This window comes from Panthera uncia, chromosome C2 (genome assembly GCF_023721935.1).
Source record: "Panthera uncia isolate 11264 chromosome C2, Puncia_PCG_1.0, whole genome shotgun sequence".
NCBI lineage: Eukaryota > Metazoa > Chordata > Mammalia > Carnivora > Felidae > Panthera > Panthera uncia.
In genome coordinates this window covers 3,381,660-3,408,578 of record NC_064810.1, presented here as the reverse complement: position 1 = coordinate 3,408,578, position 26,919 = coordinate 3,381,660, and the positions used below count along the sequence as shown (strand labels likewise).

The 26,919-nt window shown below is 52.7% G+C and overlaps 2 protein-coding genes across 2 annotated transcripts in view; both read right to left on the bottom strand.

Moving 5' to 3' along the window:
- Positions 1-14,526: 14,526 nt before the first annotated feature.
- Positions 14,527-17,574, bottom strand: TFF2 (trefoil factor 2). The gene is made up of 4 exons (XM_049627826.1): positions 17,460-17,574; positions 16,631-16,780; positions 15,584-15,730; positions 14,527-14,731 (listed from the first exon to the last, which is right to left on the bottom strand). The coding sequence occupies exons 1-4, from the start codon at positions 17,542-17,544 to the stop codon at positions 14,718-14,720; spliced, it is 396 nt and encodes a 131-aa protein (XP_049483783.1). The 5' UTR covers positions 17,545-17,574; the 3' UTR covers positions 14,527-14,717.
- An 8,203-nt stretch (positions 17,575-25,777) lies between these two features.
- Positions 25,778-26,919, bottom strand: part of TMPRSS3 (transmembrane serine protease 3) — a 6,917-nt gene continuing 5,775 nt past the window's right edge. Inside the window, exons 5-6 of the mRNA XM_049628506.1 lie at positions 26,064-26,136; positions 25,778-25,795 (exon numbers count right to left, since the gene is read on the bottom strand). Of these exons, the coding sequence (XP_049484463.1) occupies positions 25,778-25,795; positions 26,064-26,136 (91 nt within the window). The remainder of the gene's footprint in view (positions 25,796-26,063; positions 26,137-26,919) is intronic.

Below are 26,919 nucleotides of genomic sequence, written 5' to 3'. Positions count from 1 at the left end.
TGAGTTGGGCTCTGCACTGATAGTGTGGAGCCTGCTTGGAATTCTCTCTCTCCCTCTCTCTCTCTCTCTGCTTCTCCTCCACACTCATACAACCTCTCTCTCTCTCAAAGTAAAGAAATAAACTAAAAAAATAGAATTGTTTGTTCTAGCTCTGCGGAAAATGCTGGTGTTATTTTGACAGAGATTGCATTGAATGTGTAGATTGCTTTGGGTAGTATAGACATTTTAACAGTATTTGTTCTTCCTATCCATGAGCATGGAATGTTTTTCCATTTCTTTGTGTCTTCTTTAATTTCTTTCATAAGCTTTCTATAGTTTTCAGAGTACAGATCTTTCACCTCTTTAGTTAGATTTATTCCTAAGTATCTTATTGTTTTTGGTGCAATTGTAAATGAGATCCATTCCTTAATTTCTCTTTCTGCTGCTTCATTATTAGTGTATAGAAATACAACTGATTTCTATACATTGATTTCATATCCTAAGACTTTGCTGAGTTCTAGCAATTTTTTGGTGGAGTCTTTCGGGTTTTCTACAGAGTATTATGTCACCTGCAAAGAGTGAAAGTTTGACTTCTTCCTTGCCAATTTGGATGCCTTTTATTTCCTTTTGTTGTCCAAATGTTGAGGCTAGGACTTCCAAAACTACATTGAATAGCAGTGGTGATAGTGGACATGCCTGTCTTGTTCCTGACTTTAGGGGGAAATCTCTCAGTTTTTTCCCATTGAGGATGATATTAGCTGTGGGTCTTTTGTATAATGGCCTTTATGTTCTTGAGGTATGATCCCTCTATCCCTACTTTCTTGAGGCTTCTTATCAAGAAAGGATGATGTATTTTGTCAAATGCTTTTTCTGCATCTATCGAGAGGAACATATGGTTCTTATCCTTTCTTTTATTAATCTGGTATACCGAATTGGTTGATTGGCAGATATTGAACCCCCACTGCAACCCAGGAACAAATCCCACTTGATTGTGGTAAATAATACTTTTAATGTACTGTTGAATTCGATTTGCTAGTATCTTGTTGAGAGTTTTTGCATCCATATTCACCAGGGATATTGGCCTTTAATTCTCCTTTTTAGTGAGGTCTTTGTCTGGTTTTGGAATCAAGGTAATGCTGGTCTCATAGAATGAATTTGGAAGTTTTTTATTTTTTTTGGAACAGTTTTAGAATAATAGGTTTTAATTCTTCTTTAAAGGTTTGGTAGAATTCCCCTGGGAAGCCATCTGGCCCTGGACTTTTGTTTGTTAGAAGATTTTTGATTACTGATTAAATTTCTTTGCTGGTTATGGGTTTGTTCAAATCTTCTATTTCAGCTTTTGGTAGTTTATACATTTCTAAGAATTTATCCATTTCTTCCAGATTGCCCAATTTGTTGCTGTATAATTGCTCATAATATTCTCTTATAATTGTATTTCTACAGTGTTGATGGTGATCTCTCCTCTTTCATTTGGGATTTTATTTACTTGGGTCCTTTCTCGTTTCTTTTTGATAAGTCTGGCTAGGGGTTTATCAATTTTGTTAATTCTTTCAGAGAACCAGCTCCTAGTTTCATTGATCTGTTCTACTGTGTGGTTTTTTTTTTTTTATTTCTATGTCATTTATTTCTGTTCTAATCCTTATTATTTCCCTTCTTCTGCTGATTTTAGGCTTTATTTGTTGTTCTTTTTCCAACTCCTTTAGGTATAAGGTTGTGTATTTGAGAATTTTCTTGCTTGAGGTAGGCTTATATTGCTATATTCTTCCATCTGAGACCACTTTTTGCCGGCTGCAGCCCAAAAGTTTTGTACTGTTTTCATTTGCATTTGCTTCCATGTGTTTTTTTTTATTTCTTCTTTAATTTCCTGGTTAATCTATTTATCCTTTAGTAGGACATTCTTTAACCTCCATATATTTGTGGTCTTTCCAAATTTTTTCTTGTGGTTGACTTCAAGTTTCATAGCATTATGGTCTGAAAATATGCATGCTATGATCTTAATCTTTTTGTACTGGTTGAGACCTGATTTGTGACCCCGTACATGATCTATTCTGGAGAATGTCCCATGTGCACTCGAGTAGATACATGTTCTGCCGCTTTAGGATGAAAAGCTCTGAATATGTCTGTTAAGTCAGTCCAGCCCAGTATGTCATTCAAAGCCATTGTATCCTTGCTGATCTTCTGCTTAGATGAGCAATCGATTGTTGTAAGTAGGGTGTTAAAGTACCCTACTATTATGGTATTATTATCAATGAGCTTCTTTATGTTTGTGATTGATTTATATATTTGGGTTCTTCAAGATGGGGGCATAAATGTTTACAATTGTTAGATCTTCTTGCATAGACACCTTAATCATGATATAATGCCCTTCTTCATCACTTGTTACAGTCTTTGGTTTAAAATCTAGTTTGTCTGACATAAGTATGGCTACTCCAGTTTTCTTTTGACATCCATTAGCATGACAGATAGTTTTGCGTCCCTTCACTTTCAATCTGGAGGTGTCTTTGGGTATAAAATGGGTCTCTTGGAAGCAGCATATTGATGGGTCTTGTTTTTTTTAATCCATCCTGGTACCCTATGTTTTTTTATTGGAGCATTTAGCCCACTTACATTTATAGTAATTATTGATAGATATGAATTTAGTGCCATTGTATTACCTGTAAAATCGCTATTCTTGTAGATCGTCTCTGTTCCTTTCTAGCCTTTGTTGCTTTTGGTCTCTCTTTCCTGCCCCTTAATATTTCTTGCAGGGTTTGGTTAGTGGTCATGAACTCCTTTAGTTTTTGCTTGTCTTGGAAACTCTTTATCTCTCCTTCTAATCTGAATGACAGCCTCGCTGGATAATGAATTCTTGGCTGCATATTTTTCCCGTTCAGCACTTTGACTATTTCCTACCACTCCCTTCCAGCCTGCTGAATTTCAGTGGACAGGTCTGTTGCTAACCTTATGTGTCTAACCTTGTAGGTTAAGGACCTTTTGTCCCTAGCTGCTTTCAGAATTCTCTCTTTATCTTTGTATTTTGCAAGTTTCATTATGATATGTCTTGGTGTTGACCTGTTTTGATTTTGAGAGGAGTTCTTTGTGCCTGTTGGACTTGAATGCCTGTTTCCTTCCCCAGATTAGGCAAATTCTCAGTTATAATTTGTTCAAATAAACCTTCTGCCCCTTTTCCCTGCTCTTCTTCTGGACTCCTATGATAAATATTATTGTGCTTTCTGGAGTCACTGTGTTCCGTAAGTCTACATTTATGATACAATAGTTTTCTATTATGGAAGCTTGTATGTTTCCTGCTCCTGAGTGTAATGCTGTATTAAGAAGGGGTCATACTGTGCACGGACTGGCACTTCAGGAAGTATTTCTGGTGTGTGCTGTGTGAACCCTGCTTTGCTACAATAAACCTGATATAAAAATTAAAAAGCCTGATCCACAAAAGGAGAAAAGGAAAAGGAACAAAAAACAAACAGAGAAACAAAGAACTACAAACCCAATTCCAAAGAAAAAGAAAGGAAAAAAAGAAGAAGAAGCCTATCCAAAAAAGAGAAAATGAAATAAAAAACAAAAACAAAAGACTATACGCCTGGTTCCAAAGGGAAAAGGAAGAAAAGAAGGCCGGGTCCTATTTCCACCAGAACTGCAGCTGATGCTGTGGACACTCTGTGGTCAGTAGACTTGGGGTGCCTGCGTGGCTCAGTTGGTTATGCATCCGACTCTTGATCTCAGATCAGGTCATGATTTCATGGGTTTGTGAGTTTGAGCCTTGCATTGGGCTCCTCTGGCTGACGGTATGAAGTCTGCTTGGGATTGTCTCTCTCTCTCTCTCTCTGCCCCTCCTGCACACGCTCTCTCTCTTTCCCTCTCTCAAAATAAATAAATAACCGTAAAAAAAAGAAGAAATTATGATCGGTAGACTTGATGCATGCAGGGGGCCTGTGCTGGTCCTCTGGGAGATGATCCCACTGTGCTGGGGCACAGTCAGACCTGTCGTAGTAAAAATGCACCTGCACGGAGCAGGGGGATAGGGTTTGGTGTAAGCAGCTCCCCCCTCCACTGGGGAAGCCGTGCTGCTCGCTGAAGTCTGACCATGCCGGTGGGGGAGGGGGGAGGGGAACAGTGACACCCTGCTCTCTCATTCCCAGAGAGGGGACCAGGCACCCGCCGCGGTTCAGGTAGCCCTCACAGACAAGCAGTCTCCCCTCCTGTGTCCCCGGCTTCCGTCGGATCCCTGCCCTCAACCTGTCTGCCGTCAACCCGCCAGCACCACAGCTCTCTTGTGCTTTCTCTCTGGTGCGGCTGGAATTCAAAACCCCAAATCTTAAAGGGCCTGACAAGCTGGAGACCCACTCGCCTCCTCCAGAGGAGAGCCTCGCGGCCTCGCAGCACTGTGCCCGGCACTGTTTCATCCCAGAAAAGCAGTCGCACGGCTGCACAGGTGCCTGGAGTTTATGGTGAGGCACAGTGACAAGCTGCGACCACTCTATCTGCCCTCTTGCCAGGGAACTCAGGGAAGGGGAACATTCTCTCCCAGAGGGACCCGGGGGATCCTCACACCCCCCTGTCTGCAGCCCACTCCCGGGCCTCTGTTCTCCTCCCCAGGAGCGCGGCCACGGGCATGGCTTGACTCTGTCCAATGGCTCAGACTTTTAAAACCTCAGAACTTGAGCTCTGCTGCACGTAAACACTTGCAATCGTTCCCCTCAATTCCCCAGTTAATGGTTTTGGGGAGTGTGTTTCTGGAGCGAACCCAGGGCGCTTCTCTCTCTTTTTCTCTCTCTCCTCTCTCCGAGAAAAGGGCTCCCCCCCGTTACACGCCACCTCGGCTTTCCTCTCCCCTAATTCACGTCTCCGCACCACGTACCTGCTGTGTCCTCTCCCTCTGGGTGGACAGACTGTTCTCTTAATCTTCAGATCGATTTCCTAGGTGTTCAAAAGGATTTGATGTTAATGTAGCTGCGTTCAAGGGATGAGACGAGCCCTGGGTTCCCCTACTACTCCGCCATCTCAACTCCCCTCCTGGCTGCTGAAAATGTTTATTTAGAAAATCCAGACAATGTAAGGTGGTTTGGGAAGGAAGGAGGGAATGTGCTGAGTGTGGCCAAGCCTGGGACAAGCCGGCTCTGAGGCTGGGGATCAGAACACTGGGGTCCCGGTTTGGAGAAGCAACTGTAATGTTCCATCCGGGATGCCGGGTCAATATCAGAGATGTTCATCTGGTCAGGGATGAGGGAGGGGACCACTCTGGAACCTCTTCCAGAATTCCATCTTAATAGGAAACAAAGCCTCCAGTCATTTCAAGTTTTCCGATTTTGAGTCCCAGGTCTTTGGGCTTCCGCGAGGCAACCTCAGCTTTCCCTCTATATCAGTAGGCTTGACAAATCTGCCAAATACGGAGGCCTGGCTGTGTCCTGGGTGGGGACGAGGAGGCTGTATGTGTGTGGCTCGGCGTCCCAGCGGCAAGTGCCAAGTAAGTGATCAGGGTTCGCACTATTAACCCCTGGATCGAAGGTGCTATCTGTTTGTCCCCCTGCTGTACCTCATCTCGTCCTTCCCCCTCGAAATCCGTCAGAGAATAAGCTAGAGATGATGATTCTGACTTTCTGGAAATGAGCACTATCCACCAGACGAGGCTAAATGGCCTATTAGATGTTTCACTAAAAGACACAGTAAGAACAATAGAATTGAAAGCATCTTACATCTCATAAAACACAACCGTATGCCATGCCTGGTTCTTTCCAACCACACCTCAGACAACGTTTAGTCCAGCTGCAATAGTTCTTAAGGACTTCAAAAGAAATGGAAAGCAGACGCCATCCTTAAGCAATGCATTGTGTTCGGGGAGCCTGGGGGGCTCAGTTGGTGGAGCGTCCGACTTCGGCTCAGGTCACGATCTCACGGTCAGTGAGTTCGAGCCCCTCATCGGGCTCTGTGCTGATGGCTCAGAGCCTGGAGCCCGCTTCGGATTCTGTGTCTCCCTCTCTCTCTGCCCCATCCCCGTTCATGTTCTGTCTGTCTCTGTCTTAAAAAATAAATAAAACATTAAAAAAACTTTTTTTAAATAAAAAATAAAAAAGACATGCATTGTTTGCCAAAAGCAAAAAAAAAAAAAAAAAAAAAAAACCCACATATTGGACCATCAAAACTACAAAGAGAATGTACAAGATGGCCTGGACCAGAGTCTCCACTTGCTTCCTTGAACGTGTCCGTGCAGGGCAGGGGGAGTCCTCTGCATGGAGGAGAAACTCCCCACAGCCAGTCACCTCTCCGGGGCTGCTGCTCACAGGGACTCCAGCTGGTTTGCGTCAAAGGTGCCACATGGACATTGTTGGAGCGAACGTCTCTCACGTACACCCTTCTTGTACTCACCATCAATGCTTTGAGGAGTGCTTTTTCCCTGCTGTCACGCATTCACCCCGTGAAGCATTTAATCCACCAGGGAATTGAAAGCAAAGTGTGTCACATCACAGAGAAGGGCAACATCCATAGGAAACAGGTGGCCTCAACAGCCCATGCGTCCCTGTGGTTCTTAGTCATGAAGGTGCCCACCTGCTCTCAAGACTGGTGCCTCAAAAGGCAAAAAGCTAAATAGCACGGTTCATTAGCAGATTATTCGTACAGAGCACTCTCCGAGATGTTGTGTTTGAACGTCTTGAGGGGTTTTACCAAAGCGTGCGTGTTTGTTGAACTCCTATAGGTGGATAAGTTATTGGACAAAGAACAATCAGTCAATATTTACCAAACATCCTTTGTGTGCACAGCCTTCAGCCCAGGTGCTGTGGGAGCCTATAAAGGAAGAAGATGTGATCACCCCTGATAAGAAGACTGCGGTCTGGAGGGGGCGTCAGAAACTCAAAGTCAAAGGCCACATTGTGGGATCCATGCTGCGTTCTCGCGGCTGCAGCTACCGCCCTCTAGTGGCTCGGGACACCGAGTCGGTGAATGTGTTAATTGCAAAAATAATTTCACCAACACCCATGCCCGCCGTGGGAGGAAAGACGCGTGGGTGTTGGCTATGAACATTAGCACGTTGCTCTTTCCAACAGAGGTGGTAGTAAAGGAACAGGAGACCCTGCACTGACTTCCACCAGGCAGGCGGGATGTGAGTCAGTCAGTGTCGCCTGAAACGGGAAGGCGCCTCTCTCCAGGGCACCAGGGCAGGGTGAGACATCCGGAGACTGGGAACAAACGTGGGGGGAGGGACCCTGGGCAGCCCCGGGGGGGCAGAAGGATCTCCGGTACTTGGCCTCCTTTTGGCAAGAGCCGAGCACAGTGGTCACGGGCCGGGTTCTTCACCGTGATCTTTGCGGTGGGGTAGGAAGGTTGAGAGAGGATGACCCTGGTGGGTCTGGAGACAGAGACTAGGATTCAAGCTTTCGTGGGTGTCCCTGGACACCCGAGCCGCGGTTTCCTGATGGATAACCGTGATGCCTTCCTTCCGAGGTGGAGTGACTCGAGGAGCCACGCTCGGCACAACCTAGTGGGCGAAGCACCATCCACCTGCCAGCGCCCGGGGTCGTCGCCGGCACGACAGAGACCCACACGGTGTCTGCTTTACCACGACTGTGATGATCGGGGGGGTGCAGACGATAAGCATTCTTGGTCCCTCGTGACTCAGTTCCGCGGGACTTGGTCTAACTCGCTAACCAAGCCCCTGAGTTTTATGCCCGGAGCAGCTGGGGACAGTCCTGGAGCAGACGCCTGGCCTCACCTGACCTTCCCGCTCTTGTCTCGAGCCGCCCCCGCTTAGCTGGCAGCCGCTGGCTGCTCAGCTCCCCCCTGCTCTATGGGGTCTGTGGACGGAGGATGGGGAAATGAGCGTCACCCGGACGCGCTTGGGGAGGAACCTTGTACCACAGAGCTGCGCCCTGAGGCCAGAGGTGAGCTAGGCAGCACGCGCCCAGTGGCTTCGGATACGAATGGAAAACCATCCGCAGAGGCTGAGCACTTTCTTATCATCAGGCTCTTGCAGACCTGGTGAAACAAACTGAGAGCGGGCACACGGGAGCCCTGCGTGGTTTATTTGCCACGACGAGGATCATTTGGATCCTAGTTCGATACGCCCAGTGTGCCGAGGTGCATTTTGCAGAACAGTGTCGCCACAAAGCACAGAAGTTCAGATTCTAGAGTCAATGAGTAATGCATGGGGGTGAGAGGTCGAGAGTGATGGGGGTCGAGAGTGGAAGGAGCGTAGAAGCAGACTGAGCAACCCTTCCCAACCCTTCTGTCTGTGAACACTTTACATGGGGGAAAAAAAGCCCCAAACCCTTTCTGATGGAATTATAAAAAATAATTGCCAATAAGTTTGTATGGCGTAGGATAAAGTAAATTGATATAAAAATCTCTTATTTCAGATACGTGTTTCATTTGAAAAACACAACAGCGTAGGGGCGCCTGGGTGGCTCAGTCAAGTTAAGAGAGCCCAATGCGGGGTTCGATCCCACAAACCGTGAGATCATGACCTGAGCCAAAATCAGAGCCACATTCCTACTGAAAAGTTAACTTGAACAGTGTCCTAGACCCAAAATGCAAAAGCTATGAAACTTCTAGAAGAATATATACCAGCAAGTCCTTGTGGCCTTGAATCAGACAGATTTTATTTGAGCGGGGACCCATCAAGTGTGAGTCATAAAGAAGGCGGGACTTCAGAAAAATGAAAACCATTTGCTCCTTGAAAGGTCCTGTTAAGGAAATGGAAAGGTACCCGGCGGACTGGGGGAGAGCGTTTGCACAACACACACCCGATGAAGAACTCGCTTGCAGAACAGGTGAAGAGCGCTCCGACTCGGTATAAAGACCACAAAGCCCCCTGAGTAAAATGGCGTAAAGGTTTGAGCAGACGCGTTCGCGGAGGACAGGATGTAACACACAGATGGGCCAACGAATGGATGTTCCGTATCACCGGCTGCCAGGGAGACAGAAATGAAAATAAAATACTGTATCCCATCCACTAGCCTGGCTACGATTAACACATGTCGGCAGGTGCTGGCGAGGACAGGAGGACACCTGGGGTCCTCATACGTTGTTCCCGGGAAGGCAAAGCCGGCCGATGACTCCAGAGAACAGTCTGTTACATTCTTAGGAAGCTGAGCAGAACACTACGCGGCAATCTGACCACCAGATAGTTGCCATGAGTAGAGGTGTCTTCCCAAAGCCCACTGAAGACCATCCATAGCACTTGGTTCGCAGTAAAGAACCAGGAACCGCCCACGTGTCCAGCAGCTGGCAAGCCGTTCGCAGCGTGCGGTGTCCCCGCGGTGGGGGGACGATGGAAAGGAGTCCCTTTACCCGCAGCGACCGGGATACGTCTCGAGAGCACGGTGCCGGGTGAAAGGAGACAGGCCCAGGAGCACACACTCTTCGGTCAACTTGTGAAAATCCACAGGAGTCAAGACTGTCCCGAAAGAACGTGGACGGTCGGTCTCTCGGCGCTGGAGGTGGGAGACAGGGACCGACCGCCAAAGGGCGGAGGGAATTCGGCACCTTCGTGCGGTAGTGTTCCCGTGACCGCGTACGTTTTTCAAAACTCACCGAATCAAGTCACTTAAATTAGGCACGTTTTATTGTATTGAATTATACCTCAATAGAGCTGATTTGAAAAAAAAGAACAAACTTTTAAGGTACAACCGTTACAATTATCAGCATCACTCGTGTCAAGTCAGTGAGCTGAGGGCTGATGCTATGACTGAGTGGTGCCCCCAAACCCATATGTCGAAGCCCTGCCCCTCAGGTTGATGGTATTTGGACACGGGGGCCTTGACAGATGTAATTCAGCCTAAATGAAGCCATAAGGGTAGGACCCTGATCTGGTAGGATTAGGGTCAGAGAGACTGGATCTCGGTCCTCCCCTTCCCTCTTTCCCTTCCCCTCTGTCCCTCTCCCCCTGCCTCCCCTCTCCCTTTCCTTCCCTCTCCCTGCCCTTCTCTCTCCCACCCTCCTCTCTCCCCTCCCACCTCCCTTTCCTTCCCCTCCCATGTGCAGACACATGACTGTCTTCCAGCCACAAGAGAGCCTTTTCTAACCCCCCACCGCCCCCTCCAGCTGCATCGTCGGACACAGAATCTCGGCTTTGTGAGCCCACATCACTAAATCTGGTCCAATCTGACTTACGTTATGAGTTCAGCAACTTACACTTGTTACTGAGATCGCTCTCTTGACATTGGGAGGCTGTGTGGTCAGACACCAAATCTTGGCAACTGCCTGGGGAAACCCACAGGTGCCCAACAGGTGAATGCTGGGGACGTCTGCTCCCAGGGTGGTCAGCAGAGGGCACCAGAGGACTGGCGCGGGAGCTGCATGAGCGTCCTTGGCCGGAAGGTCCTTCTAGTCACTAGCCCTGTGTCCCAAGTAGGACAAACAGAACAGAACGGTCCTTCTTTCCCCCAAGCCACGTTTCTGCCTGTGCCAGATGAAGGTTGAGCACCTATGAAGTTCTGTGCTCTCTTTGGGCTACAGGGAATCATGGAGTCGGCCAGCCATGGGACCTTGTAGAAACCTGGTCATCCAGCCATGGTATCAGCACGTCCCTGTCTGAGCTGCCAGGGGAGCCCGGCTGGGCTGGAGTAGGAGTCAGACTCTTCCGGGTGCTGTGGACAGAGGCTACCCCTCTGTTCCCAACCCATCTGGGCCGTGGGGAAAGGCAGCAAACTCCCAGGAATGTCCTGGAAACCTCCCACAGATGTTCACTTAGAGGCAGACAAGCCTTGGGCAGGGGACAGAGGCTGTGAGAAGCTGGTGATGGGACCGAAAAAGTCCTCTTCACCGAAACACCTCTGGCCAGTGCCTGGGACAGGGACCACTGCCCCCAGGACCACAGCACAGCCAGGGCCACAGGAGAAGCCCTGGGGAGGGGACTTGGAGGGACTGGCCTCCTGCATCAGCAGGCAGGATCGTGGAGGGTCTGAGAGCTGTGTCCTGAGGCAGTGGGGACACATTTGTCTCCTGGTGGGGCCTGGACTGCTGGGCTGTGGCTTCAACAATGACTGTAACTGGCATTACGTTCTCACTGAGCCCTTCCTATGTGCCTGACACTGTGGTCGGCATGTTGCACGAATTGGCTCATTGACTCCTCACAACAAGATGCTATTGGGGGCACCTGGGGGGCTCAGTCCATTGAGATTTCAGCCCAGGTCATGATCCCAGGGTGAGCCCCACATGGGACTCTGGGCTGGGCTTGGAGTCTGCTTACGATATTCTCTCTCTCTCCTTCAAATAAAATTTAGAAAAGATGCTGTCAATACCCCCACTTTGCACACGAGTAAAATTAGGCACAGAACATCTATGTAACTTGCTCAAGGTCACACAGCTGCGAACTGAGCTTGAAGCAGAAATCATATAGAATATAAGTGCAGCATATGTATTTTGGAGATCTGATACTTATGCTCTCACTGCCACAGCCCGATTCCAGGGCTCCCCACGGAGGCTCAGATTGTGCTGTGGTCTTTCCTTCTCTTTCTTTAAGCAAAAGGGGCAGGGGGGGGGGCCCGGGGCCCCTGGACCTCAAGGCAACAGCGATGGGTATTTGTGTGTATAAACCACACCTCCAACATCCGTGTATTGAGCATGCAATACCTATGATGAATATATAACCGATCCTCATAATTCAGATCCCCTATGTGCAAATTCACCTGCTGGCTAATGTTTATTTGTGACACGAACACTGCCAGCCGAGGTCCGGCAAGGTGACACTGTGCCTTCTCATTACAGCTCTCAGACTGTAGACAGGAGACCTTTCATGGCTGATTTAGTACTTCATTTTTCGCACCTTTGTGCTTTTCGTTGATTTCTCTGTTTAAATGGTTCCCGTGCACAGTGGGGAAGTGCGACCTGTGGGCGAGAAGGTCGTGTCGTGCCGTGCAGAGAAAGCAGGTGTGCATGTGAGGTACGTCCGGGCATGAGTTATAGTGCTGTTGGCTGTGGGTTCAATGCTAATGAGTCAATAATACATTTGAAATAAATTGTCTTTAAGCAGACACACACATCAAGCACCGTCACATTGGTCATTGATGAAATTGGTTAGGAGGCCCTCGGGAACCTTGAACAGAGAATCGGCCGCACATATATATTCGGGACATGGTGACCGTGTCGTGAATACGAGGAGTAGATACGTATTCGTCAGGCTCCCTCCACATTCTGGACACAGCCATGCTGCTGTGCGTGGGGACGGGCTTTCCTACATGACCCCACTTGGTGTCAGGATGAGAGCAGACGGTCACCTCTGCCCAGACTCTCCCGAAAGAGCCCACAGCATACCCGGCACCAGGCAGTTCACAAAGATCAGTTTTAATTCCCACCACAACATGGCTAGGAATCTAACTCTTACCTATGTTTTACAAACAGAAAAGCGGAAGATCTTGAGAGATAAGAGAACCCCCCCCCCAAGGTCACACACATGGGATATCAACCCACTTGTGCCCTGTGGCTCGTCCTGCTGTTCCCGCTGCCAAAAGGCTGGCCGGTCCCCTCTTCTGTGAGCACCTGTCACGGCACCTGTTACCTGAACCAGCCAGGAAGAAGCCTGCAAGACACTGAGAAGCCAGAGACCAGGACGGTGGGATCGAGGGCCGGAGATGGCCTTCCCCTTCCTCTGCTCGGGCTCTGGGGGCAACCGCTGGACCCTCTGCACCCCTGCCCGGCCAGCGGGGTCCCACGGGAGGGAGGCGGAAGGAGGGAAAGAGAAGCAGACATGGCAAAGGGGTGAAGGAACGACCTCATCGGAGGAGGAGAAAGGAAGGTTGGTTTTTCTCATGGGGTGGGTTTGAATGTCACCAGCTGTTGCTCCTGGGACAACGAGGACCCTCCCGTGGCCCATCTGGAGGGGGAGGAGGGAGCACAGCCCCAGCCACCACGGTGGGGTGCCCCGCCGTGGCCTGCAATCTGCAGGGGTGGAGCAGGATGCAGAGTATCTGACACGGGGTAAGTCGGCCAAGCCCCTGAGCCCAGGGCGAAGGCCATGGCCGCTGTTCAAGAATCCACCCTTGGTCATCAGACGGGCGGTGTAGGCTCCGCTCCTCCAGGTAAGGCGTGCTGCACCAGGAGACCCTCCGGGAGGAAGCGAGGCTGGGGAGTGGGGGGCACGAGAAAGCTCCGAGAAGGATGCCACGTTCCTGCGCCCGCCGAGGGGTGCAGAGGGCCCGAGGACAGGAGCGGCGGGCCAGGAAAGGCCCACGGAGGGCATGAGACCTGGAGCTTCCCGAGCCCTGCAGGCAAGGCGGCCCTGTGCCAGTTCCGGGAGCAGAACCCCAAACTCTCGGTTCCAGTCCAGGGGCAAGACCCTTTCCGAAGGTCGGGGCCTGACGCGGCTGTGCCTCCGGCGTGAAGTACACGGTGAGGGACACGGTGCTCTGTGGTGAGTGACGTCACAGGCGCCAGGGTCCGTCTCCGCAGCCCATCTGTCCTGTGTCAGAGACCCCGGTCCCACGGGAGCCCTTGTCTCCTTGAGCTCACGGGTGTGTTGTAAGCCAGACCAAGATATGACGCTGACTCGGCTTGACTCAAAATAGGCGTCCCGAGAGGTGATGTGGGCCGAGGTCCTTCCTTGAAGCGGCGTTTCTGAGCATTCCTACCTTTGAATGCAGAGTGGGCACCCTGGGCAACCCCCAGCCCTGGAAGGAGAGGCCTTGGATTTCCACGGTGGCAGGCGGGCCCGTGGGTTACACCCTGGCTAAGCCGGTGGGCTCAAGCTGGAGGCGGCATCGGGGAGGAGGGAGAGGCCACAGAAAGACTGGCCTGTGTCATCGCCCGCACTCCCGCCCGACTGAAGAATGCCGGGACCCTTTCGTGGAGACCCGTAGAACGAGGTTTTGCGCCCAAACCTTCCTCCGGGCTGGCTTGATACGATGGAAGCTGTCAGCCTCCTCTCCGGACGGCTTCAGACCTCGGCACTTAGAGGGGGAGGCCAGGAAACATGGAAGCCCATTTTGGAAAAGTGTCGCTGGGTGTGGGGGGGGGGGGGCGCTGAGCCGGCCCACCCCGCCCCACACGCGGGGTGAACAGGTGGCTCCCACCCTCCGTGCAGAAGCCGCGGTCCGGGACGCGTTTGATACAAGCGAAGCAATTTTGTAACTGTGATCGGAAATTATGTGTTACTCCAAGACTTTTTTTAAATTTTATTTATTTATTTTTTAAACTTTAAGTTTTTAAAAAATATTTACTTATTTTTGAGACGGGGCAGGGGGCTGAGGGAGACACAGAATCCGAAGGAGGCTCCAGGCTCTGAGCTGTCAGCACGGAGCCCGACGCGGGGCTCGAACACACGAATTGCGAGATCGTGACCTGAGCCAAAGTTTCAGTTGGCTTAACCGACTGAGCCACCGAGGCGCTCCCCCCGCCACCAAGAGGTTTTCAGGGCTAAAGGCACTTGAGTTTTTATACAAGTGATCGGGAACAGGAGTGGTTGTGGTTTCTGAAATTCCCGTGCACACAATCCTTGATTGCGGCTGGCGCAGCCTGCGTGTGCCGGGTGGACCCTTGTTCCAGCAGCAAATGAGAGAATCAGAGCCGTGCACCCTCTCACCTGCACACACACACTCCCTCTCCCCCTCTCTCCGCTTTTGCCTCAATGAAGCCAAGAGGAAATTTAGCAGATTTTAAGGATTTTCTTTATTTGAAGGAGTTGTATGTGGAACCAGTGGAAAGGACAGAAGGCCGATTCAGGAAAGCCAGGAAGTCAGGAAACCTGAGATGTGGTGGTGAGTATTCCTCATTTCCAGACATCCAGGGAGCTGCTGGGTCCTCGGAAGGGACTCCTCTTAATAATGACAGTCTGGAAATTGGAAATGGCGGAGGTTTGAAATGGGCAGCGTTAGGGGGCCGGGGGAGACGGTTGTCAATGGACTTCCTGCTGAAGGACCCCCGTTCTGGGGGGTGAAGGGGGACACTTCTAGGGTGTCCATTCTCCCCCCCACCCCCACCCCAGGAATGGCAGTTGTCCAGAATGACCCTTAGCGAAGGCATCGCTCGGACGAGTCTGAGAGAAGGCTGCACTCTCCAGAGGACCCTGAGGTTCTAAAACGGGGAAAGACCATCCAGCACGGTCAAGGCCACGGTGCCCATTTTGGGAAAGTGTCTGAGCTTTCCTTGGTGTGGCCAAACGCAGTGTCAGGACACACGCTGCAGCTAATGGGGAGGGGGCAGCCAGACCCTCCTGGGGTGGCGCTGGGCAGGCAGCCGTGGGCAGAACGTGTCCCTGCGGCCCCCACGTGAAGGGAGCAGTAAGGCCCCGGGGGTTGGGGGAGGCCCACGTCCCCCCACGCGGCCCCCAGCACCGCACACCACCCTTAGTAAGTAGCACCGCAAACCGGTGGCCTGAGGACAGTGAGTTGGGCGGTGCCACCAGCCGCACCGGGACCCGGGGGCGTGACTGAAGTGACCTGCTCCCTGCGGCCGTCACACGAGCCACAGTGGGAGCCTGGGGGCTTTCGGCTTCTGGAAAAGCAGCCGTCAGCGTGGACAGCATTCCGGACTCGCCCTCAGAGCCGTTTCGTGCTGACCTGGCCCCCACGGGGCCCAGGGGCCTGGTGTCGATGGCGGGGGAAGGGGAGGGGCAGAGTCGGCTCGGGGCCCGGCAGCCCCCCGCCACGGCCCCGGCTGCCGCCCCGACCTGCACGGACATTACCGTCCACGGACATCGGGAAGAAGCACCAGGGCACTTCGAAGATGTTGTCGGAAAAGCAGCACTTGCGGGAGGCGCACTCCTTGGGGCTGATGCCCGGGTACCCGCAGTTCCTACGGGCCGAGACTTCCATGACGCACTCCTCCGACGCTGGTCACGCGGCCCCCGGAACCGGGAAAGGAGCGACACGGAGACCCGGTTAGGGCAGCTAGCTAACGGCAACTTCTCTTCCCGTCCTCCCCGGGGGATGCGCTGGACCTCAGCCTCGGCGTGCGCGGGGGCCGCCGGACTACAACCCCCAGGCCGGCCGCCTTCGATCCGCGCAGAGGCCGCACGTCAGAGGTTCTGGGGCCCGGGGTTAACCATTGCGCCTCTCTGGACCCGATATTCCCATCTGTAAGACGGGCCGACCCACCGTACCATGAACTTGAGCATGTGGAGCATCTGGCCGAGGTGCTGAAAGCCAGCCCCGCTTCCGCCAGCGGGAGGGCCCCGGCGAACAACCACCCGTCTGTCTTGTCCCCTTCAACGCCCAGGGAGCCCGTCACCCACAGCTGCTGGCGGTGTGGACGGGCGGCCGCGGGCACGAGTTCCACCCACACGGAGTGCTATGCACACGCGACTTTCTCTTGTGCACGCCTTGGAATGAAAGACCTGGTGTCTTGCTGATGTGCACTGACGTCAGACTCCTTCTCAAAGGAAAATCCTGGCAGTTTTAACTGAGCCTCTTACCATTTAAGGTCCATGAGCGGTCATGTGGATACCGTCCTATGAAATGCCTTCATTGCCCTTAGAAGCTCCTTCCCAAGTCGTACTTGCACAGCTAGGAGGGCCCTGAGAGCTGTTTTTCCTTCTAACACAGTAAAACTGACGGGTTCTCACAAAAGTCTGCAGAAGGGCAAGTGGCTGACCCTGGGGGCTCCGGGTGTGGACAGCGGGCCAGGGCCCCCTTTCTCCTCCCTCCTGGCTGGCCCGGGCGGGGGTCCACACATACACACTGGGAAGCCGGTCAGGGCGCCGGAAGAGGGCCAGCTCCCCCCTGGGGGTTACCTTGCTTCGGGAGGGGGTGGAAACACCAGGGGACCCCCACGACGCTGGAGTCGAAGCAGCAGCCAGAGGAGAAGCACTGGTCGCTGGTGATGCCCGGGAATCCACAGTTCTCCCTCTTGTGGGGGGCTATCCGTGAGCACCGGCAGGGGGCTGTGGAGAGAGCCTCGGTCAGCCTGAACCACACGTGCTCCCCGCCTGCCACGTGGGTCCTGCGGCCGCGCAGGGAAACAGGAAAGTCCCATCCTGCCTGTATTTGAACCACGTGATGCCCTTCTGAGAAAGGGCATCTGCAGAAATTATTTTATTAGTTTAAAAAAAAAAGGAGAAACCTTCTGGAAACAGGGCCGACAGAGGACCTAGGAAAAGTCAGAGTAAAAGGTGACCAACGTGGGCTCCAGACACCCTGGGGGCCCCTTCCCAGCCCTTCTCCGCAGCTGGCCCCCCGGCTCCTGTGCTCACCCTGACCTTGTCCGAGAAGGATGGCTTTCCTGGAGGTGCCACACAGCCCCCCGTCATCAGGGTGTCCTTCCTGATGGCGGGAAGGGTGCACGAATCGCATAGCCCACATCACGAATCTCGGGGTGCCTTTTTAGCTACTTCTGCGCTCAAGTGAGCCCATCACACCCCACCCCGGCGCTTTGAGGGCAACAACCAAGAGCACAGAGACCCAGCGAGGCCAAGGGAGGCACCGCAGAAAGCACGCAGTCTGCACACCTCCGTTGCATTTTGGGGGTGCGCGAGAAGGTTCTCGGGGCTCGCTGGCCCCAGTGCTCCATCGCCCGGTCAAGGACACCGAGAGACACAGGACAACCTACAGCCGTTCACTTACAAGGTTTGTGGGCCCCTGCCGGGGCCCACAGCCCCAGGACCAGGAGAACCGCCAGGAGCCGGACGCCTCGAGGTCCCATGTCCATGTTGCGCCCCAGGGCAGAATGCACAGCGCCCGCTGCCACGGGCCGTTTTATATTCTGCTCTCTGTTTGCTCACCAAGTGCAGATAACCTTCCTGTGTCCCCTGGGGCACCAGCCCTGTGGCTCCTTTGTTAGGAAAAGGGGCTGAGGTAACCCGCTGCTCCAGAGACAATACGAGGTTTCCGCCAGGGGCTGCGGGCACACTGGCCAGGCCTCCCCCTGCCCTGGGCCGGGAGCCAGGTCATACCAGGATGCCGACGTGGAAAACTGGCCACGTGCACATCTGGCACTGGGCGCTCACGGGATCACACCCAGGAAGGGATAAGCCATGTATGTCTCCTGATAAAGGAGGCGGTTACAGGATTTTTTTTTTCTTTTTAACTATTAGGCCCAAGGTTACTGGGGAAAATGACCAAGCCAGCAGGAGACATGGAGAAGACCCCACCTCCAAGGCAGCGGGGACGCCTCTGCCAGCCCCAGCCCCTTGTCTCCTGTGTCTCCTCGTGTCCGTCCCGGGGAGGGGCCGCTCCCCCTGGACACGGGGCTGGTGAGTAAAATAACAGGTTCATTTCAGCAACCCCCGAAACGCCTCGGTTTCTCTTCCATGGGAGCGCTTTGTCTCCTCAAGACAGAAGTCTGCCCACGCGCAGGGGTGAAATGCTCCGGGGAAGAGAGTCCGTGCCTGGGACGGAGGGAGAGGGGAGGGGAGGGAGGGGGAAACACCCCAAGGGACAAAGAGGGGAGATGGAGGGCAGAGAGGAGGTCGTGACCCCCTCCCCACTCCCGCCTGAGGTCCTGTAGGGGGTCACCCATCTGCGAGTCGCAGGTCGAGCCGCCCGGGACCCAGAGAGGCACAGAATCCCAAACCCGGCGTCCTCTGTGCTCCAGGCCTCCTGCCCCACCCAGTCCGGCCCCAGGATGTGCACACTCAGCATCCACACAGTCCTGGGGGCCGCGTGCCCGTCACCTGAGCTCGTGGGGGCCGGGGGGGCTGGGTGCTGGCCGTGTGCCCAGATGTCTCCACGTGCGTGGGAAAAGCATGCTCCTTGGGGAAGCAGGCTGTGACCTGCACCACTTCCGATGCCCCTGCCCTACGTCATCTGCCGACCTTCAGCCGGTCACTTCTGTCCAGGATTTCAGCACCGAGTTCACTGTGTTCCTTTCACGCCAAGACTTAGCAACATCCCTGCTGGCTTCCGCGTCCCACGTCCCCGTGGGCAGCTCATCCGAACTCATAGTCGCTTGTGGTTTCATCTCTAGGAACACCCCTCCCTACTCCGTGTCTGCTACGGGTCTCCCACGAGCACACCGGGGATCCACGCTCCACTCAGAAAGAAGACACGTCAATGTCCTTTCCGTTCAGGGGTCCTAAGCTTCTAACGTTTTCTCTGTTCTCCAAATCCCCAGGGACCCCTCGGTCCCTCTCGTTCCCTCTGTGAGCCATCGTGCCCGGCCCTTCCTCCGCCCCTCCTTCCCAGCCTGCTCCCCACGGTCCCCACTGCAGCCGCTCTGTCACCCTGGTGCCCGGCGGTGCGCCCATCCGCGAACTGTCTCCAGGCCCACTGCACCCGCTGAACCCACCGGACGTCCGCCTCCGACTGCGGCCACGGTCGGTGCGGGATCTGCACGGATCCCGGCCCTCACCGGTACGGACCCTTTCCTTTGAAGTTATTCTCCTCCACCCCCGTCACTTCCGTCCCACAAACTGCAGCGGTGATATCGTCTTTCAGTTCACACAGAAAACAGGTGCCAACAGACGGGAACCTCCACAGACGTCCCTCGTGGGGATCGCTGCCTCCGACTCTCGCGGAGAAACTGGTCCCAGACCATCCCTCCCGCCACAGGTAACTCGAAACGTAGGAAATAGCGGGCACGGGTGCTGAGCGTGTACAGAGCAGTGGCAGGCCGAGGGAAGGAAGCGGTGCGGGCGTCCCTCCATCACCCTCGTTCTCTGCCTGCAGGTGCCGGCTGGACCATAGGCAGCAGGCAGACTCGCCGGGCTGCGGGGACAGAGGCTGAATTAGAAGCCTCGGGGGGAGTGGATTTCAGGGGAGGGGTCCCAGAGAGGAGGGCGCTCTGGAAATAGGAGTGGGGGGGGTCTCCCTGGGGTTTTACTGAAAGAACCAAGCTGCCCACGCGGACACAGGGCAGGTGGGAGCAGCTGCTGGGGAAAGAACGAGCCCCGAGGAGGGCGAGCGGGGTGGCCACAGGGCGGGAATCATCCGAGCTCTGACAGTGGGAGAAAGCCCATTGGTCGTGTTGGGCACTCAGCAGGGACACAGAAGGCCCTGCCGTGTCTTAGCCGGCTCAGGTGACCACGTCAAAACGCCACAGACGGGGTGCCTTGAACAGCAGACCTTTATTTCCCACAGCTCTGGAGGCTGGATGTCCAAGATCAGGCTCCCTGCATGAGGGGGGTGTGGTTCTGGGGAGGGGTCTCCTCCTGGTCCGCAGATGCCACCTTCTCGCTGTGTCCTTGCCTGAGAGAGAGAGAGACAGAGAGGGAGCTCTGGTGTCAGACCATGAGAACATCATCCTCATGACCTCAGCTGGCCCTAATTACCTCCCAAAGGCCCCACCTCCAAACAACGATCGTATCGGGGGTTAGGACCTTAATCTTATGGGGACACAAACATTCAGGCCACATTATGCCATAAGAGCAGGGTTGATCCAGTTCTAGAGCAAAGGCGCTCCATGCCCGTCCTCGCGGAACTTTAAAACAAGTCCTAAAAGCAAGTAATTTTACTAAGGGAGACAGCAAAACCCAGACACGTGACATTACATCCACGATGTTTAGCACAAAAGCAGACATGTGAAGGAGCTGGAAAACAGGACCCATGGTCATTGGAAAACACAGGGAATAAAAATAGACCCAGGGGTGCCTGGGGGGCTCAGTCGGTTGAGTGTCCGACTTCGGCTCGGGTGATGATCTCGTGGTCGGTGGGTTCGAGCCCTGAGTCGGGCTCTGTGCTGACAGCTCAGAGCCTGGAGCCTGCGTTGGATTCTGTGTCTCCCTCTCTCTCTCTGCCCGTCCCCTACTCACACTCTGTGCCTTTCCGTCTCTCTCAAAAATAAGTAAACATTAAAAAAATTTTTAAAAAGAAAAGAAAAGAAATGGCAGTTTATCTGAAGCCAGCGCAGTGTAAATTTTTCAGACTCTCGCGGAGAGAGAAAGGGGGCTGAGAACAGTGAATAGAACCTCAGTGACCCCAGAGGCATTTTCAAGGGTTCTAACAGTCATGTAATCAGGGTGCCAGCAAGAGAGGAGAGAAAAAGTATTTGAAGAAATAATGGGCAAGCAGTTTAGGAGGGACACTTGTTGAAAACTCTAAACCCACGTATCTTAGAAGCTCAACAAACTCCAAGCAAGAGAAGTACGAAGAGAAGCACATCCAGGCAAAGCTCGGATTGTTGAAAATGAGTGTTTAATATAATCCTTGTGGCTGCTGGAGTTCTCCACATACAGGACAAGTCAGGTGACTTCTCGCTGGGCCAGTGCAAACCAGAAGGAACCGAGTGACAATTTTTAAGCACTGAAAGATTTGTAAAGACAGAATTCTATACTCAGTAAGAATACCCCTCAAAGAGAAAGGCAAAAATACGCTTTAAAAAAATGGATTTTGGGGTGCCTGGGTGGCTCAGTCGGTTGAGTGTCCGACTTCAGCTCAAGTCATGATCTCACGGTGCGTGGGTTCGAGCCCCGCGTCGGGCTCTGTGCTGACAGCTCGGAGCCTGGAGCTGCTTGGGATTCTGTGTCTCTCTCGCTCTCTGCCCTTCCCCCACTCGTGCTCTGTCTCAGAAATAAATAAATACACCAAAAAAATTAAAAATGGCTTTTATTTTTAGAACCATTCTGGGTTCACAGCAAAATTGAGCAGAAGAAGGCACAGAGATTTCAGACCATTTGTTTTGGGTTTTTTTAGGCATGTAACAAAAGCCAAGAGAATCGGCCACCTGCAAACCTGTTGTCCGGGGCTTTTCAAGGTCGTGTTTCTGGCTGAGGTTGTGGTGACCTCTAACGCAGGGTGTGAGTGCCCCCTTCTCAGCTGGCAGGATCCACTCAGCGTGGCACCTGCTTGGCACCTGTGTGCCATTAAAAACTTTTTTTAATGTTTTATTTATTTTTGAGACAGAGAGAGACAGAGAGTGAGCAGGTGTCCCAAGGAGAGGTAAGAGGAGAGATGGAATGAAGAAGTTTAAATGCTTTTCAAAGTGTCACAAGCCCCCTAAAACCTGAGTAAGATAAAATCTCACATTTTTAAGTTTACTTATTTATTTTGAGAGAGAGAGAGAGTGAGCGAGGGAGAGAGAGACAGAATCCCAAGCGGGCTCCGCGCTGTCAGCACAGAGCCCGACGCGGGGCTTGAACCCACGAATCGTGAGATCATGACCGGAGCCGAGATCAAGAGTGGGACGCTTAACTCACTGAGCCACCGAGGCACCCCAATAATATATCATTTTTACACTATCATCAGGGGAAAATGTACTTTTACTTCCAGCATTTACAGACCCAATCTCCTCAAATCCAGAAGAGCAGGGATCCTCCAGCCCCCTCCTCAGCATGCAGGCGTCGGCAGTTTGGTTGTGCTGGTCAATAAATCGGCTGATAAAGGGCGCCTGGGGGGGCTCAGCTGGTTAAGTGTCTGATCTTGGGGTCTGTGGGTTCAAGCCCCGCGTCGGGCTCTGTGCTGACGGCTCAGAGCCTGGAACCTGCTTCGGATTCTATGTCTCCCTCTCTCTGCCTCTCCTCTGTTGTCCTCTCTCTCTCTCTCTCTCTCTCTCTCAAAAATAAATAAAATATTTTAAAACTTGCTAAATAATAGAATCTTTAAAGCCCCAAACTAAAATCATCCATATAATAAAAAACGTGGCTAAAACTGGGAGAAGAAATAAGCAAATGAACCAATGCTGATAGGAATTCTGATAGAGTCTGGGAGGGAATGACATTGGAGATTCTTGATAACTTATATTTGAGAGATATAATTAGACAGACATGAATTTTAGCACCATTTTCAATGTGCTGTGTGATAAAATTCCTCCTTGAATTTCTTTGAAAGACTCCTGTTAAGATTGAAATTTCTTGAAGGGGCACTTGGGTGGCTCAGTCAGTTAACAGTCCGACTCTTGATCTCAGCTCGGGTCATGGTCTCACAGTTCGTGGGTTCGAGCCCAGACTAGGGTTCGGCACAGACAGCGTGGAGTCTGCTTGGGATTTTCTCTCTCTCTCCCTCTCTCTCTGCCCCTCCCCTCCTCTCTCTCTCTCAAAATAAATACATAGACTTATCAAAAAAAAAAAAAAAAGAGTTAGGGGCTCCTGGGTGGCTCAGTCAGTTAAGCATCTGACTCTTGGTTTTGGCTCAGGTCATGATCTCACAGTTTGTGGGTTTGAGCCCTGCATCAGGCTCTGTGCTGGCAGTGTGGGGCCTGCTTGGGATTCTCTCCCTGCCCCTCCCCGACTCCCGCTGACTCTGTCTCTCTCAAAATAAATAAATAAATTTGTTTAGAAAATTTTTAAAAATGATTTAAATTACTTGAAGACGTCTCTGTGGTATCTGAGTGGGTTCTTTGTTTTGTTTTACCCGGCACCACGCTGAGACAAGCCATGATCTGACCAATCTTAAAACTTAAAAATATTTGAACCATACAGGTCACCACATATCAAGGAAGAATAATACACTGTCATAGAAGTTGGCAAACTATGGCCCGTGGGCTCATTGTCTGTTTTTTAAATAAAACTTTATGAGAAGCCAGCATGCCCATTTCAATCCCGTTTATGACTGCTTTCACGTCATAGTGGAAGACCTTATGAGTTGTGATGGAGACTGTAAACCCCACAAGACCTGAACTATTTACTATCTGGCCCTTTATGAAAGAAAAATCTCCATACCCCGTATTCTAGTCTTAAAACTCTCTAACAGTGAACTTTCAAAATAAAGATGGAGAGAAATATTTGTATTTTATTTCATTTGGAAAGAAGATGTTGCGGGAACACGCCTCGATGTTTGTTCTCCTTCTTCTGTAATCTGCTCTTGAAAAACGCCTCCACGTTTGTTTTGTTTTTTGCTTTTTCTCTCCTTCCGTAATCTGGTCTCGAAAATGATACATTGGGTACACATTGTTGGGAGACAGTTCTCCACGAGTGTCTCATTTCTGTGCATGTGAACGAGGCATTAACGATCCATACGGTATGGGACCTACAATCAAGGTTTAGGGGTACACGCTGCCTTGGCATCTGGTAGAACTGGAGGGCTTCGAGTGGCGAAGCTCAAGTTCCCCTCCCTGCTCTGCTCCCACAGATATGGCCCCCTGGCCAAACAACCCTCCTTATCAAGGGGCCAGGCACGGTTTCTGCTCACCCCTGAGCGGTGGGTCTCCCTCCCAGGCCAGCCGCAGAATTACTCAAACAAGCCAGCCACCCTCTCCTGTGGGAACCTCCTGAAGGCACTCCACCCTCTCTCGTTCCTCCAGAGAGCCTCCTGCCACAGCCCTCGGGGCTCTTTCTGTTCCCGGGGTTGCAACCCATGTGGCCCTGTGCGGCGTGACGTCTTCCCCCCCTGGGGTGAGTGTATGTGACTCATAAACTGCTCTTGATCTCAGCTGTCCAATGTTTGTGCAGCAAACAACCACGGAAGGTAGATACGATGCCTCCCTCCAGGACAAAGGCAGGCAAGCTTCCTGCCCCTGAAAAGACTGGAGTCCCTGAAGTGGTCAGAGCTCCCCGCCTCTACTGCAACCCACTGTGTGAGCCCGCATCCGTCCGGGCCCGTCCATGCCACCCCAGGAGGACTTGGGGGCAAAGGGAGGCAGCACAAAGATGCTGAGGCCCACGCTGTGGGCTCTGCCATGAGTAACAAAGCCCTTTGCCTCTGAACCAGGAATCTCGTATCCTCTGCCAGCACCTGGCAGTCTGTCGGCTTGCAAGGAAGGTAAACTCAGCCCTTCCAAGTCCTCTGCACTGACTGAAAGTCCTTTCAACGTTTGCCTTTAGAGTACACGTCCCCAACTTTCAGGTCACTCAGTCGTGTCGCACCACATACGTATGTAGCTGTGTGTGGTTTTCCCCGATTCAATCTGCTACCCCCCAAACGGCCAGCTCAGAGCAATGTTACGAGCTGAGAACAATTAAGAAATCCCTTTAATAACAATGCCAATGCTTCCTGTTGCCAACTGTAACTTTCCATCTGCTCGGACCCTACACGAGTGACTGTTCCCTAGGAGCCCTTGACACCTTCCGGTAAGTTCTGGTGCTGGGCTTGCCATGTGTGTGTCTCTCTTTGAGCTGATGTTTCCTATCAGGCTCGCAGGCACTGAACCTTTCCACCAACCGCCTTTCCCCGAACTCACAGAGAAAGGTGAAGGAGTTTTCTTAAGCTAACAATATCCTTGTCAGTGACCCTACAAACATGATCTGAAACCACAACTTGGCTTCAAGAACTGGTTCCTGGTCTGGCGCTTAGTTCAACATTTTTCTGAACAGAACCCTGTTCCTGTGTGGGAAATCATCCGGAAGAAAGGGTCGCCAACAGGTACACAGAACAGGAAGGCTCGTGGAGCAAAGCCACAGAGCGTGGTAATCCATCTGTAACGCGTGTGAAAATTGAGAGGCAGGTTAACATTTCGCCTGAGGTGCAGGTGGGTTTAGAAGGACCACACACCTGATCCTGGGTCAGGAAATACTCACAGGTCCTGTCCTGTTCTCGGACTTTCCACCAACGCATGGTAACCGGGACCAGAATCGGCGTTTGAGCAAGGGGCCAGGACATGGATGGCACCAGGGGCCACCACCAGCTCAGGCTTCGTTGGAGAGACCCGGGGTGAACGCTTCCCGCCCAGCCATAGCCCACGGTGACCCACAGAACAGCCATGACATTAGTCTGTGTTTCTGGGGTTGACACATGGACCCCCATTTGGGCCCTGACGGGAGTCACAATGGGTACCTGACCGAGGGGTGTCAGAAAGCTGTCAGCCCAGACACGCACAGTCTGCTTCTGATGGCCTGGCCTCTCCAGCCCTGCCTGTTTTTGGCAACATTTCTGTTGTTTGTTCCCTTTCGTCATGTCACATGTCCTACAGGTTACCGTCTACCTTTTTTTTAAAGTTTATTTTATTTATTTACTTTGAGAGAAAGAAAGAGAGCACACGAGCTGGGAAGGGGCACAAAGGGGGGGGGAGAGAGGGTCCCCAGCACGTTCTGTGCTGTCCCTCAGTGTGCGGTCCTTCACCGAGGTGGCCTGAGCTAACACACCGACTCCAGCTGGAGGAGAAAGCAGGGAGAGAGTTATCTGGCTTCAGGGTGTCACTGGAACCTCAGGGCCGCAGCCCCGTCAGCCTCAGGGTCAGGACGTGCCCCCGCCCTGGCCTGGCCCCTCTCCATCGTCCTCCCCGCTCCTCTCCTGGGAGCTCCTCCGTCGTGCATTCCGAGATTCTGGGTCCGTTCCAGGGCTGACGGAGACCAGCTCTCTCCCACGCCAGCTGTCTACCTACGAGATCCCCCAACTCCGCCTGAAACGTGAATCACTTGCCACGGGAGACTTCCTGAAGTCCTTCAAGGACGTGGAAAGTTCTGGAAGGTCCCCTGAGATGCTGGCTTCCAGGCTGGTGGGAAAAGGGCAGCAAGCGGGATGGGAAGGACAGCTTTGCCAGGGTTTAAAAGGATCAAGCTGGCATTTTAGCTTCGTGTCTAGTAAAACCAAGATCACTGTAAGCAGACACATCACTCCATTGCCTGTTCCTGAAAACGACATAGAAAATATACAAATCTTTCCACTGCCAAGCGATGTGTTCAAACAGAGCAGTTATCAGGTGGCCTCCTCTCCTCCGACGGAAATCCAGCGGTGTAAGGTACGGAAGGTTGCCCCAAATGGCCCCCTTCGCTGGGTTCCCCGGGGCCCTTTAAGAGCCGAGTGTGCGTGCTTGTGTGTGCACGCGTGTGACAGACACGTCCTTCCTGGCGCCTTAGCAGCACAACGGTTCCCACGAAGGTGCTTTGTTGCCACAGCTGCCTGCTTCCCACCCCCTTTGGCACTTCAAGGACTCAAGGGGCCCCAGGCTGCCACAGCCAGGCCACCCCGGGTTCCTATTGCTGGGAGGCAGGGGAGGGCTGGGGGTGGCCCCGGGGCCTGGAGAGGGGGCTGGAGGGAACTGGAGGGGCCTGGAGGGGGCCTGGAGGGATCTGGAGGGGACGAAGAGGGGGCCAGAGGGGCCTGGAGGGTGGCTGGGAGGGTGGCCAGGAGGGGACTAGGAGGGGTCTGGAGGGGGCTGGAGGGGGTCAGGAAGGGGCTGGAGGGGGCCTGGAGGGTGGCTGGGAGGGTGGTCAGGAGGGGGCTGGGAGGGGTCTGGAGGGGGCTGGAGGGGGTCAGGAAGGGGCTGGAGGGGGCC